This window comes from Anguilla anguilla, chromosome 6, assembly GCF_013347855.1.
Source record: "Anguilla anguilla isolate fAngAng1 chromosome 6, fAngAng1.pri, whole genome shotgun sequence".
Taxonomy (NCBI): Eukaryota; Metazoa; Chordata; class Actinopteri; order Anguilliformes; family Anguillidae; genus Anguilla; species Anguilla anguilla.
Genome location: NC_049206.1, coordinates 13,637,524 through 13,653,248, shown reverse-complemented (window position 1 = coordinate 13,653,248; position 15,725 = coordinate 13,637,524). Strand labels below are relative to the sequence as shown.

Here is a 15,725-nt window from a genome sequence, read left to right as displayed (position 1 = left end):
TTCTGGGAGAAGCATTTCTTAAACGTTTAACAAATTGAAAATTAATTTTCAATTTGCACACACACATTTACTTTAGTAATACCAAAATACTGTTTCTTAAAAATATTTTTTCATCGTTAAATTTATATATCTAACAGTAGGCCTATGTCATTTACCAAAGTAAATATCGTCGCAAGTGATACCTTTTTATGGCAATGGATTTCAACTGAACTTCAGATTCAAATGACAATTCTGTATCCTGTCATTCATTTAAAAATTGAATTGGAATGAATCAGCAATTCTATATAGGCCACTATAGAACCAGACGATCGAAGTAGGTGACATTGCTGTAAATGGGCGTAGGACAGACAATATCACACGTTTCTCTTGACAGGAGGGCAGACGCATCCGCTTTCCAAACAAATTTGCCGAATTTAGTTGACTTGTCCCTGTCGCTGGGGGTTCGTGTTGAGTGATTTGGTGCTATACGATTCAGTAAAGGACACAAATAAATAACAACATATAGGGTATTGGTCTTAACTGACAAATGGAAATAGCCTACAAAATATACGTTAGCACACGGCGGTAGGCCTAAAGCCTGAACGGGCTAATTAATGAAGCAGGTAGGGATCTATCAAGGAAATAAACCACACATACGTATCTTGTCCACCCCTTCTCCATATCCCCCTCCCTTCTGGCTGTACATCGCTCCGCACACCACTCGCGCGCTCACTCAGTAGGGCAGGAGCTCATGTCTGTGTGACCGTGTTTGGGAAAAGATGCCGTTTGCGAAAGGGTGGCTGTTTTGCGTGTTGCTCGCGGTTCTGTTTTCAAACGGTCATGCAGACCTGGTTACTCTCGTGCAGGAACCTGTCCGCCAGGAGTCCCCCATGCTGAAGCCAAAAGTATTGATCACCATCCTGGCCCGCAACGCAGCGCACAGTCTACCGTATTACCTGGGCTGCATAGACCGACTGGACTACCCTAAGGATCGGATTGCTATCTGGTGAGAGACATGAATAGGGTAAACCACTTTCATTAACCTCACTGACCTTTATTTGTGAATTGTATCCAGACGTTCAAATTGCTTAGAGTGCTGTTGCTTGAAAACTGCATGTAGTTCCGTTACTGTTTAGCTGTTATGAAAACTTAAGTGCCGATGGCGAGCCGCGAGACCTATTACAGCACGCTCCCCTGCGCGTGTTTGCTGACCATTCATTGCATCAGATGGATATTAAAGACAGTTAAGCGATGTCCAGGTGGAATGAATAAAGCGTTGTCAGGCTGATCGCGACTCTGCGCAATGTTCACTGTGAATATCATAATCAGAAGACACTGAGCTGAGGTGACTGAGCAGGTGGGAGGCATCAAGTTATACTTAAATGAACATCTGCTTTTAAAGTGAAAATACGAGACCTAACATAACTATGTTTTAGGTATGCAGTGGTAGATAGTAATCTGCAATGACTCATCAACTGCCTGCAAAACACCTTGACTCAGAGAACTGGATACCTGCTTTTCTGCTAACCCACCTTAGCTGTGCTCTAGCCTGCTCTATTTTCGCTGAACATTGACCAAGACCAGCAGTATATTTTTGGCCAACTTTTGATGCAGTTGTTGGTTCAGTTGGTACAATTCTACATGTTGTGGTGGTGGGGTGAGTTGCAGGCATGCAATCCATAATAGTGAATCAAGATATAATAATACATATGCAGTGAAGACAGGTCAATGGAAACCACACAGACTGACCTTCCTCATCCCCTGCCTCTTTCTGGACTTTCATTCCCATGGAGACAGAGAACAATGCAGACAAAATGGAGGCCGACATAATTGTCCATTGAGCTACAATCCATAACTTGGAACCAGCACACACATGCTATCATTCTTCCATCTCACTCCCTGTCTCTTCCTCCCTCTCCTGAGTTCTTCACCCCTTCACAGATAACCTGGAGAGGGAACAGCAAATAGAGAAGAGTGAAAAGACTCGCAGTGCACTGTGAAAGAATGCAAAAACGAGAGAGAAATTGGCCACATTTGACAGATACTGTAAGATGAGAGGATATAAAAATTGAGTGCAGATGGTGCTTCTGAAATCTGCCCTGGGGCACACAGTGCACATTTGCCACCCAAAATTCCGTACTCGTTGTACCCCTCCTATTGCCCTTGGGGTATTAAAGTAATTAGGCAGGTGATTTTGGTGCAGTCCACTGGCATGGTATTTCAACAGTGAAATGCAGGCTCAGTGAAGAAAGTCTACAGACCAACACAAGAACAAAGAGCACAAGTACCACTGTTTGTTGACATTATTGTGTTCAACTATGCCAAACAAGTGCATATTCAGCATTCTAATCAATGTATTATTTTTGTTTTACAAATTACAGCCTACTGATAACTGATTGGTCAGAGGCCTCACTCATGTGCGATGGGTAATTCTACAGGCAATTTTGTGCTGGGTTTCAGGCCACAGGTATCACTTGTATGGCCAGAATGGGACACCAGACCACGGGATGCATAACTGCACTGAGACCCAGCCCCTCATCTGACAACCACATAATAGATTTTCTGTTTTACTTAACAGTGCATAAGTGACAACAGTATGTGCAGATGTACGCCTGCCAAAAATGTGATGAATTTCATCGTAAAAGGTTTTATTGAAAGCTGTGCACATCTGTGTCTGGCCACTTGAATGGCTTCCTCTGCAGCAACTATGGATTCTTTGAAGTCTTTTTCAAGCCCAATAAGATACTTTAAATCCTCAAGCTCTACCCTCATTATCTGGGCTGGTATTCTATGCCTGGTTATAATGCAGCTTTTAGGTGTTTTCTGGGAATTGTATTGTAATGTATTTCTGGAATTTGTATTGGGTTGTGTATTAATGCAGTGCCATGTTAGAAGGTGGTCTTCCATACTGCTGGTGAAGCAAGAGCTATGAGTGGAGGGAGGTACCCCAGAATTCTCAGCAGCTTTTCTTTAGTGATGTAGGCAATTGAGTTTTAGCTCTACCTTCCCAGATTTTTATGACATTCATACTAGCTGTGTGAGGCTACAGGTGTATCAATACAAACCAGTTCCTGGCATTACCTTTCACACAGGTAGCCTGTACTCTTATTCATGGTCACATTGAAACATGCTCCAAGGGGTCAGCGAAGTTCAAAATCAGTCAGTGAGTCAGGAGTTATTTTACCCTGCTCTGAACACTACTTAGTGAGGTGTTCTCTGTCCCACTGTTCTCTGTCCTACCTCTAAATACAAGGCATTTTTCATTTATCCTTCTGATAATTAAGTTTTACTGGTTGTATTCTTACTTGATTATGTATTGCTCCATATCTGTGTTGACTCTTTTGTTGTTTTTGTTTAATGTACTTTCATTGATCATTGAAATATGCTAATGAGTCACACATGTTTTGAGGTTGCAGAGCACAACAGCCTTCTGAATCTTGTGCCTTATTGATGCAATACTACTTCTTCCACTCTGTCTGCCATTTGTTTTGGATTTTTGTTATTGCATGGGTTTGACGAAATGCCTGGATTGATATGCCTTTAAATGATTATGATGAAGGTGGTGTATTGTGTGTGTTGTAGAGAGAGGGAGAGAGAGAGGGAGAGAGAGAGAGAGAGAGAGAGAGAGAGAGAGAGGAGTATGTTTTTAAAAAATTAGAATCAGAGTCCTGGCACACTGTTGGTCTTTGGGGGTCCGTACTGTTGTAGTAAAACATTCCTGTTTTGGCCAGGAGCCCCCAGTGTTCCAGTGTTACCCAGGCTGTGGGCCACTACATCAGAGGAGTTGGCAAACAGGCTTGCCAGGCCCCTGTGGTGAAAAATGGCCATCAAACCCATGAGAAAAATTGATTTTTAAAACAACTAGACCAGTTAGATGGCTTTTATTCTGTTTTATTCAGTTTTTTCTTCATATTCAGAAAACATTGCTCCTGCTAATTGTGTTGCTATACTGTCTATCCAAGGCTTAATTCATGATGCAGGTCCTGTTAAATGTTTTGCACCAGGAATATTAACACTACTGTAGCATTAAAACATAAGGGGTTAAATGCCACTGAATGTGTGTATCTAGATGCTGGCATAGTTGTAGAGCACTGCCGTTACTGTTATGTTGCTGGGCACATTGGACAGTGTGACGTTGATGTGGGACGTTGGTAACAGCAGCTAAGTAGACGCAGCTGGCTGTTGGAAGGTGATTCATCATGCTAATTGTCTTCAACAGTGGCTCCCCTGTGTGGGTCTGTTACTGTGGGCTCCTAACTACCATATTCCTTTATTGGAGCTTTGTTCCCCAAAGGTGATAATGACCCCCAGCTTTTGTATGAGAATCTCTCGCTATTTTCCTCTAATGCAGCCTGACCAATAGTGTCCATATGTACACACACACGTGTGCATGTATGCATGCACACACACACACACACACACAAACACACTGAGGCAATGGACATGGACAAATAAGGAGGAAGAGAAGGCTCGGAGAGCAGAGAGAAAGAGAGGTGGGCAAATATGCTTCAGCAGGTTCCGTTTCCTAACATGTGGCATCCACATGTTGTGATAATTTGAAAGGGGATCGCTCGAGGCATAAAAACAACCGTCCAGGGAGGTACTGTAAACTTCAAAGAGAGGAGGAGGGAAACAGAGCTTAAGACACAGACAGAGAGAGTGTGTCCAGCATTCTCACAGCAGGCCCTAATTATGACCTGTTAGGGCCTAACTGCCTCGCTCTTTCTGACACACACGCACGCACGCACACACACACACACTGTACACTGACAACACAGTACTATTATTATGCACCCACACTCATTATGCATTATATGACATTATATTCATGTAGCAGACCCCAAAAAGAGCAGCTTGCAGTGCAAAATAACATAAGTATATCAGGGAGTGTATATGCAAAATCACTACAGCAGTAAATGTAGGTTAACTGTGCTAAGTTATCTGGGGACTTCTGGAGTGTGGGTCAGAACAGATCCACTGAAGAGACGTGGTCAGGGCGAGCCAGCTGATCTTGATCACTCTGGCGAAACCGAGTGGAAATTGTGTGGCCTGGAGACATTGAGAACAGCAGGGTCCAGAATACGAGATACTTAGAATTTGAGACAGAAACTGACTCTGTAGGCAAGTTGAATGCCCTCACACAGAAACTATATTTTTTAATGTATTTATGCAAGCATACACACACACATACAAACACATATACGCACACACACACAGACATTCTCTGCCTATCATTCATACACTGACTCACACTGTGTGTCTATAGGTTCTCATCTATTCACACTTCATGTCCCAGGGAAACATCTCATGTTTAAGCACAGTCCTCCATATGGTATTTCATTGTAAGGAAACTTGTAAAACAGTAGTGCACATAACCCTTCATTAGCTGTATGTTGCTCAGCTGTGGTTCAGTCTCTACCCTGTGATAAAGACAGACACTAGTTATCACGGACAGCACACTCGCTCATTTTTACATGCATACACACATACTCGCATAAACAGTGATTTTTAACCCCAGAATTTGCCCTGTGGCCTGCCAGGTTCTGAGCCTGAGTTCAGGTGCACTGGCCCAATGTGTGGTTGTGCTGGCGGGGGGCCCCGATGTGCCAATGCCAATCTTTGGTGGACACGATGTCTATGCCTGGCTAAGATAAACAGCATGTTCGATTACTGCATTGTGCAAAAATGCAGGCCCCTTTCCCCGCAGATCTGTAGTTTTTTTAAGAATTTGGAGCTATTGTTGTAGATTGAAAACACACCACTTTATTTCAGTTACACCCCTGTGGTTTTTCAGGGGCCTGGACTCAATGTTGTTCACTTAGGATTCTTAATTTCAGGGCTGTTCAGGATTGTATGGTATGTTAAAGAAAATGCTATGATTTTTGTACTGTTTTAATGCAGAGTGCTGCCAATGTGCGTTGCATTAATGCAATGTTAACACAGTACTGTGTCAATGCAGTGTGCTGTGTGTATATGCAGTGTTCTTGTATAAATGTGCGTAAATGCAGTGTTATATACTTGTGTGTGCTATATAAATGCAGTGTGCTGTGTGTATTTATGTGCTGTATAAGTGCAACATGGTATGCGCATATATCAGCTGTATAAATGCAGTGTGTGGTGCATATATGTGCTGTATAAGTGCAGCATGCTATGCGCATATATCAGCTGTATAAATGCAGTGTGCTGTGTGCATAAATGTACTGTATACATGCTATGTGCTGTGTGCATAAATGTACTGTATACATGCTATGTGCTGTATACATGCAGTGTTCTGTGTGTGTATATGTGCAGTGTACTATGTGCTGTATAAGTGCTCCATGCTATGGCTATGTGCTGTATCGCTGCAGGGCAGCGGCGGACCATAGCAGTGACAACAGCACGGCCATGCTGCATGAGTGGCTGAAGCGGGTGCAGGGCCAGTACCACCATGTGGAGTGGAGACCCATGGAGGAGCCACAGTGAGTCTGCCCTTCCCCTGGGGCTATTCTCCGGAACTACCCTCCCCTGGGGCTATTCTCCGGAACTACCCTCCCCTGGGGCTATTCTCCAGAACTACCCTCCCCTGGGCCTATTCTCCAGAACTACCCTCCCCTAGGCCTATTCTCCAGAACTACCTTCCCCTGGTTCTATTATCCAAGACTACCTTCCCAACCTGGGGTTATTCTCAAAACTGCAATCCCCTGGGGTTGTTCTCCAAAACTGTCTGCAGTTCACCTGCCAATTATGATACGTTTAAAATCTGCATAGACCCTGAAACTGGTTTTTTGGTAAAGGATCAGTTATCAGTAATAAACGGCCTCGTGGCTCCATATGTACAATGAGCATTAGCAGTTAATAGAAACTCATTTTATGATCCCCAAACTTTCCTTCAGATACATGCAACACTGTCTGCCATATACCAGCCGAGGTCACGTGTTGAATGTGGTGCTTGGTGATGCCCCCCTCCAGCTCACCCCTCCTGGTCTCTCTCCCCCAGGTCTTATGCAGATGAAAGGGGGCCGAAGCACTGGTCAAACTCGCGCTTCACCCATGTGATGAGACTGAGGCAGAGAGCCCTGAGAGCAGCCAGGGAGCACTGGGCTGACTACATCCTGGTGAGCAGAGACACACCAATCCACTTCCTGGTTTCTTATTATGAGAAATTTCCATTGTGACGTATTTATCTATGAACCCTTTGAAGATTAAGTTTTGGGAATGTTTTTATTTTCAAAAAAATAATTTTTAATTACCATTAGTGATTCTTACATCAGCCTTAGAATGTTCAGTTAAGATCATTCTAATCATATATTTGCGATCTTACGCCTTAAAGGGTAAAATAAATAATAGGAAAATATTTCCATTTGGATGCTGAATGTCCATATTGAAGCAAGTGACTGTGATCCTTTCTCAGTTCTGTGTAGACTGGGTTTGCCATCTTGGGTCAGTGTGTATCTGTCTATGAGTGTTTGTGACTTGTTCTTCATCCCCCAGTTCGTAGACAGTGACAACCTTCTGACGAACCCCCGCGTCCTGACGCTGATGATGGCTGAGAACCTGACGCTGGTGGCCCCCATGCTGGAGTCTCGAACCCTGTACTCAAACTTTTGGTGTGGCATGACCCCTCAGGTACAGTGGGTTTGGAACCTAAGGCCTTCAGCGTAACTAGAGATCCTTAAACACAGTCCAAGCTGGGCAGGCTTACACACAGACAGATGTGTTTAACAGCTGCATCATCATGCATCAGGTTAATGCAGCTGCCAAGCTTATCTGCACATGTTCTGTACTGCCTGTCTATCTAACTTGGACAGAAATGGCCACCTTCACCCATCTGGAACAGTACCTCACATCACTGTCCATCCCAAGTATTCAAAATCTTTGGTTTAACTGATATCAGGCATTTGTAATGATGCATGGAATATGATACAATTTAATGGACAGTATGATCTGACTCAATGCACAGATTTTATACATAACATAATGAAGAACGGGCCATTCAGCCCAACAATGCTCGCCATCTTCCTGACTAAATTGTACCTAGCATTAGTATACCCATAATAGGGGTCAGTGTACTCACAGGTCCACAAAATTACAATGATCAGATGCTAATTGTCCAATACTAGCATTCATAGAAGGTCAGTGGCCATTAAAAACATCAAACAAAAAGAATAATCTTACTTTTGGCATGATATGTTTCATTCAAACAGGATCAATGTTTGTGAAATTTGTACTTTTAATGTTTACCCATTTACGGAGACATGCAATAAAGTGATGGTACCTTTAGGCACACTCTTTTTCTGCCACCATTTCTTTCCTTCTATTCTCTCTCTGTAACAAAGAATATGAATCACCATCTTCCACTTTTTTAACCCCATCATCCCTCGCTTTCTTTATCTTTCTCTCCCTCCCTCTCTCTCCCATTCTCTCTTTCAGGGTTATTACAAACGCACCCCAGACTACGTACCCATCCGGCAGTGGAAACGTTCAGGCTGTTTCCCAGTTCCCATGGTGCACTCCTCCTTCCTGTTGGACCTGCGGCGCCATGCGAGCCGCTCCCTGGCCTTCTACCCCCCCCATCCCGACTACAGTTGGACGTTCGATGACATCATGATCTTCGCCTTCTCTGCCCGTCAGGCAGGTCAGGGAAAGGAGAGGTCATTGCCATGGCCGGCTCAACTCTTTGTTGTGTTTAAAATTCATATTTTCCTTGGATATGATCAATGGGAAAGCCCAGGAACCTCCATTTTCAGTACCCCTCGTCTCTCTGACATGATTGGCATGTGATTGGCATGATGTGATTGGCATCATGAAGACCATGATGTTGTGAGTTCATACACAGTGACTCTACATTAAAGGAGGTGGACGATGGAGATAGGGCATCTTAGTGAAACTGGCACCATATTGTCATGCTCAGAATACTATTTTCAGTTTTCTGCTACATATGGTTAATGATCTGTGCATGGAAGTAGATAGGGGGAATACGGACAGCGCAAATGTACGTGATTCATTTTGTGCCTCTTTGCAGACGTGCAGATGTATGTGTGCAACCGAGAACATTATGGGTACCTTCCAATGCCCCTGAAGGCTCATCAGAGCATGGAGGAGGAAGTCGAGAGCTGTGCTCACACCATTACAGAGGCTATGAGTAAGTACTCCATCCCTATTCCCAATATTCACTGCATGAGAGGCCGACCAGGAAGTGATACGACTGGCCTCACATCTCGCCCATTGAAAATAGCAGCGTCCCATTGCCCATTTATCTATACTGTGAATGGTCCCTACTCACAGGAACAATCCAACGCACTTCCTTTGACTGTTTTAGATGCCGCTCATTCTCCATCTCAGGCAGTCCTTTAGATTTACTGTAGGTTTATGAGTACCCCTTCACTCTTTCACATCTTTGTCCTCTTTTTAGGTCCCCCCCTTCCTTTCTTTCACACCCTTGCTCGCCTTGCTTCTCTTTGTCTCTTCATCCTCATCGCCTCCTTCAGTACAATCTACTCTCTGTGCTGTGCATCAGTGCTCTCTGTCTCTCTCACAGACCTGACAGAAGTCTCACCACCCTGTGATTGGCTTGCTCTTTCACTCTGAACTCTCTCCCTCTTTCTCGCTGTTCCATCTACCTGGACCAGGAGAACCAACTGACTTTGTGAACGCACATAATTTGGATAATGAAATTAATCTGTTATGTGAGACTTCCATAGCTTCAGGATTTCCTGTAAATATCCTTCCATAGCCTTTGGATTCCAACCTGAAACCTTGTTACAAGTGCTTGTAGCTTTAAAGATCTTTTCAGAATTTAAAAAAAAAGAAACATTTCAGAATGAGCATATGGGCTTAGGAGCTTTCTCCATAGTCCTGTGCTATAGGTGATCCTGACATTTCTTTCTAGTTGAAGATCCATTGGAGCCCTCACAGTACCTGCACATTCCTCCAAAACCTCAGGACAAGATGGGATTTGACCAGGTAATAGTTCAGTTTGTTCTGTCTTGCTGTATGCCAAGAATTTTCATACTTGGTGCTGAGGCCCCTTTGTGTAAGTGGTTTTCCTTCCAACCATAGATGGAACCCCCTGAATTGCTACAAGCTGTTAGCTGTTCTTAATAAAGAACTTTTAGTGTCTATTTACCAACCTTAATTTATCAAGATATTTGGTGCAAGGGCTTCTTGTGGACTCATCCAAAGGCACTGTTCTAGTGCATGGATGGGCTCCATGATCTGATATCCAATTCTGACTGTGCTATTGCCCACTGTGGCTGGCAGCACACATAATTAGTGGTAGAGCATCATCCAGGTGGTCGAGCTCTAACTGTTTTTTAGCTGCACCAGCTGGTTGATTGGGTGGCATGTGTCTGGTTGCTAAAACCACCCAGGAACTGTCTTTCTATGCCTCTTGTCTGTGCAAGCTGGGCTTAGCTGCAGCAGGATTACATGCATTGGAGAAGAGTGTGTGCTTCTCTCCCACATCGACCGCAGAAATTGCCGCATGAGTGCTGTATACATTTGGGCATTCCAAATTTGGGAGCAAATGGTGGAAAAAAGCATTTGTTGTAATATAAACCACCATATACAGGAGGGCCCCAGAGCTAAATTTAAGGACCCCTGTGATATTCCAATAAGAATATAAAAAAATTTATAATCTCTCCACTCCATGGTTCAGATGAACCATAGAAATGTTGAATCAGTTGAATCAATCTGATTTCTTTTGGTTTAGGGTGACATTCTTTCTGACGTCCTCCTTTCTCTCTCTCCTCCTCTCAGATCTTCCTGATTAACCTGAAGCGCAGGGTGGACCGCAGGCAGCGGATGCTACACTCCCTGGAGGTTTTGGGCATCGAGGCCACACTGACCGAGGCCGTGGACGGCAAGTACGACTCGCCAACACGCACCCTGCTCACGAGCTCACGACAGCCTGCGCTCCTTACCTGACCTTTACCGTTCTGGCCTTAATCCTCCCCTTCTAAACCTCTGTTCTATTGTTCACTTCCTTCCCTTCTTTCTTCCTTTGTCCCCCTCCCAGGGCCCTGAACACTTCTCAGCTGCAGGCGCTCGGCATAGAGATGTTGCCTGGATACGAGGACCCGTACTCTGGCCGAGTGTTGACTCGTGGGGAGATAGGCTGCTTCCTCAGCCATCATTACATCTGGACACAGGTACACACCTGAACACAGGCAGACCTCTTGACACAGGTGTTCATAGTTTTTGGCTTCGAAAAACTCCTTTGCTGCTTTAGCATAATGTTTGGTATCATTGTCTTGCTGTAGGATAAAGTGCCGCCCAAACAGCTTGGAGGCATTTGGTTGAACTGGAGCAGATTATAAGGCTTCTGTACACATCAGAATACATTCTGCTGCTGCTATCGGCAGTTACATCATCACTGAAGACAAGTGGAATAGTACCTGTGGGAGTCATACATGCCCAAACCATAGCACCCCCACCATGTTTCATAGATGGTGAGGGGGGGGGGCACTTTGGATCTTAGGCAGTTCCTTTTGACATTCTGATATAAGTGAATTTTGGTTCATGAAGTCTTCTGCAGAAAGTAGTCCCTGACACATCCACACCTGCCTCCTGAAGAGCGTTTCTGATTTGTCGGATAGGTGTTTTGGGGGTTTTCTTGATTATGATAATAATGACTTCCTTGACTTTCATTGGCACAACACTGGTCCTCATATTGACAAATGTCAATAACAGGCTCCAAAGGCAAACAAAAGCCTAGAATCAAGACTGGATACTGGAAGCTCTTTTACACCTGCAATAAGGAAGCGATTGAACATACCGGACTCATCACAAACACCTAGGAAACCATTTGTCCCAAACATTGTAAAAGCTGAGAATATACACTTTAACCATATGTGAATTGTTTGATTACAAATTTTAATTAGTGGAGTATGGAGCCAAATCAATAAAACCTATGTCTTTGTCCCAAAGGTTATGGAGCTGACTGTAGGTGTACGCTCAAAACTGGCACAAGAGAGTGACAAAAGGCAGGTCATGCCAGAGACAGATTGCAAAGGAAAATTACATTTTATCAAAAATTACTACAGAAACATGATTCCAAACTTGTAGAGTGGTAAGTCAGTAGTGTTTGTAGTGTGTGGTTAAGTGTAAAGTAGGGTGTGAATGTTGTAGGGTGGAAAGAAAGAAAGAAAAAAAAACATACAACCAAAAGTGTCAGGGTGTCTGGAAGGAGACAGAACGAGTGAGCCCAAGTAAACAACTTAAATAGGCTGACAACCACCAATCAAGGCTGGCAATCAAGGCTTATCTACCCACTCAGCCTTGTCAGCCAATTACTTTTAAAACAGAGAGAGTAGCGCACAGATGAGGTAGGAGGGACGTAGCAACACACATCTGGATACCTCAACTCAGGTAAAGACACAAACATATTGCTGCATATAAAATTGCATTTACTTGGACTGAAACTGTAAGTGGTGCAGTGGAAATGGAAATAAATGTTGCTGTTGTATCGTAACAGCACAGCACAGGCCCCACATGGAGGTCCCAATGTAACACTGATAACGAGGTACTCTTTCACATGCCCAGATTGGGTTATCATATCATGGATTACCTTGTGTTGAATGTCGCCCTCAGGTGGTGGAGCGGGGACTGCGGAGGACCCTGGTGCTGGAGGATGATGTGAGGTTCGAGCCCAGATTTAAGAGCAGGCTGAAGACCATCATGGAGAACGTGGAGCAGGCCGAGCTGGACTGGGACCTCATGTAAGGACCGCATGGGCACTGGCCAATGTACAGGCACATTTTGGGACCCCCCTAACCCACCCCTCACCGTTCTGTTTCAGCTACGTGGGTCGTAAGAGACTGCAGGTAAAGCAACCGGAGCAGGCGGTGGAGGGTGTCAGTAATCTGGTGGTGCCGGACTATTCCTACTGGACCCTGGGTTACATGCTGTCCCTGCAGGGGGCCCAGAAGCTTCTGGAGGCCCAGCCCTTCGGCAAGATGCTGCCTGTGGACGAGTTTCTGCCTGTGATGTTTAACAAGCACCCCAAGTGAGTGTGCGACAGAGAGACGGACATCATAAATCTGGGGCCCCCTCTCCTAACCTGCCTGTTATTCTGCATGTTCTCTAATTCTCTCTCTGCTTCTGTCCCTCCCTTTCTTTTCTCTCAGGTTTCACATTAAAAGAAGTGGACATGTGTGTGTGTGTGTGTGTGTGTGCGCGCGCTTGTGCGTGTGCGTGTGTGTGTGTCTGTCTATGTAGATTGTTCCTCCATTGCTTTCACTGTTTCTTCCTTTATGTCAGGATGTCAGGTTCAGGGGCCAGGGGTCAGGTTCAGGGGTCAGGTTCCGGGGATGTGATAAATGCTTGCCGGTGGCATCTTTACTGAGTCTGAATAGACTCCTGCTTCTGCGCAGTGTGAACTGTGTTGTAGAGGAGGGGGGGCAGCATCTAAAACTCTTCTCCGGCCCCCTCAGCGAGGAGTACATGACGCACTTTGAGCCGCGGGACCTGCGGGCGTTTTCGGTCGAGCCCCTGCTCCTGTTCCCCACGCACTACACGGGCGAGCCGGGCTACGTGAGCGACACGGAGACGTCCACCATCTGGGACAACGAGGACGTGAGCACGGACTGGGACCGCCAGCACGCGCCCAAGACCCAGAAACAGGGCCAGATCCGCCCCACGGCCCAGAACAGCGTCACCGGGGACACGCCTCCTCCTGCCACGCGCGTCACTCGAGATGAACTTTGACCCTACGGACGGAGAGACTCTTACTAACACACACACGGGCATACGTGCGTTCAAGTGCTTATGCACAGATGCCTATTTCAAACGACGACTGAAGACTCACCTCTTCAGGCTGCACCTCTCCCCATCCCTCCCTACCCCCCTGTAAATGACTGTAAGCTTAGGGTTGTAACTAGGCAGCTGTTTCGTAGGTGACTTAGGTGCATTAACTGTCTTAACTACTGCTTGTATTTTTTCCATAGACTGCGTTGTTGCCGTTCTCGTTGTTTAGTGTTAATCAGTTTAACCTTCAGGGTCCAAGTTGAACTATGCGGTTGTTCCCTGCACTTGGACCGGTACTTCTCTCTAGGGGTTTCGTCATACTTGTTCCTGGTTATGGTTATACATTTTGTTGTACGTCGCTCTGGATAAGAGCGTCTGCCAAATGCCTGTAATGTAATGTAATGTAAATATACCTTGACACAGGGTAGTGCTCATTTACATACTCTCAGAGGCATACATGCAAACACTCATATAAACAGACACGCACACGCACACATACACACAAACACGCTCGTACAGACTCAGGCTTTTATACATGCATACATGTGCAAGAATCCAGGCATTAGCTCTTCAGTGAACTCAGTGTTAAAATCTGCAGCACACAAGCTGGGTGTGAAGAGCAGAGAGGTGCTTTCACTGAGGTACAGATAGGGGGCGATGACTGCTCCTCCCTGAGTTTTATTTATTTCTCCTGCTATTGGTTCTTTGATATCATGTTGCCCAGGGCTGAGCTGATTGGATTCTTACCCACAACTGGGAGCCATTGGGAGATGCTGGACCTCCCACTGTGACACTGGCTGAATCAGGAAAAGTGAGAAAAGAAACCTGAAACTTATGTTTTATTTATGTGATTTTGACTGATGTAAATGTTCATCAATTGCAGACATGGGTCTGTGCAGCACAGCAAATAAAAGAATCTTATTTCTGTCTGATAACTTGAAGAGGTGTGTTTGTGTGTGTTCGTGCGTATCGTGTGTGTGTGGGTGTGTAATCACGAGTGTATTTACATTTGTGTTTGAGTGTTATTACCAGTCAGTCTTTCTGACTGAATGAGAGCAGGCACATCAACTGAAAGCTTCAGCAGAGCTGGCTGACTTTGAGTGATGTTGTTACTGTGATTGCCTGTGGAGGGCAGTATTTGCCTGCATGTCCCTGATATCACTGTACAAACAGATCTGCTCCTCAGGTGTATCCATTTATAGCCACTCAGAAAGGAATAGGTGCTCAAGTACACATAAGTGTCTCACTGTGTGTGTTTGAGAGAGCTATCAGTGTGTGTTTTATTTGACAGTGAGAAAGTGTGTTGCTATATATCTATTTGCGTATGGGGTGTGAGGAGTGTGGGCATTGGGTTTTGAGGAATATAACAGTATGCTCTACAGCTGCTGTGATTCCTGTTTGTATCCCCCTCCAATAGAGCAGGGACTCGGTACAGGACTCAGTGGAGCCAGTGAGTCTGACACAGTGGAGGCAGCCTATCACTGGGATAAAAAGGAAAGCAGTCTGCCTGCCATCTCATTTATCACCAGCTCTCTTTGTCTCTCTCTCTACATTTCTCTCCCACTCTTTCTTTCTCTTTCCATACCACTTTTACTTCAGTCTGTCTCAGTTTGACTGGCTTTATTGACGTGACAAGGATGCACTTAAACTGCCAAAGCATATGCTGACATAAGCTTTATCAATAACACAAATTCACCTACAATAAAAACATTCAAAGCGTTTTCTCTTTCTCTCTCGTTCTCTTTCTTTCTCTCCTCTTTTGCCAGCACATGTAATATATCCAACAAGTGGAACAATCAAAAAATGAGAAACTAAAAGCCGAAAGAAATGGATACAGCGTACAGCATTGAGAAAGGTCTGTGATATTAGCCACTGCAGGACTCAGAGGAGGGCGGGTTTATCACCTACTCCACCTCCTCTGCACTCACGGGGGCGTGGGGGCGTGGGGGGGTGGGGGGTGGGGGGGGCGGAGGGAAGGGGCAGGACAGAGGGCGAGAGAAACAATAGGAATGAGTGAGTGA

General features: G+C 45.0%; 1 protein-coding gene across 2 annotated transcripts; it reads left to right on the top strand.

Annotated features, from left to right (window-relative positions):
* Positions 1-14: 14 nt before the first annotated feature.
* LOC118230461 (procollagen galactosyltransferase 2-like) lies at positions 15-14,645 on the top strand. 2 transcript variants are annotated; one of them, XM_035423509.1, is made up of 13 exons: positions 15-985; positions 6,327-6,437; positions 6,956-7,073; positions 7,450-7,584; positions 8,389-8,593; positions 8,981-9,100; positions 9,848-9,921; positions 10,717-10,823; positions 10,976-11,108; positions 12,550-12,677; positions 12,758-12,964; positions 13,392-13,733; positions 14,112-14,645. In XM_035423509.1, exons 1-12 carry the CDS (start codon positions 759-761, stop codon positions 13,663-13,665), a joined length of 1,839 nt encoding a protein of 612 aa, XP_035279400.1. In that variant the 5' UTR covers positions 15-758; the 3' UTR covers positions 13,666-13,733; positions 14,112-14,645. The 2 variants fall into 2 exon arrangements, with proteins under 2 accessions (XP_035279400.1, XP_035279401.1); XM_035423510.1 differs by having other exon boundaries at positions 919-1,003.
* The last annotated feature ends 1,080 nt before the right edge of the window (positions 14,646-15,725 follow it).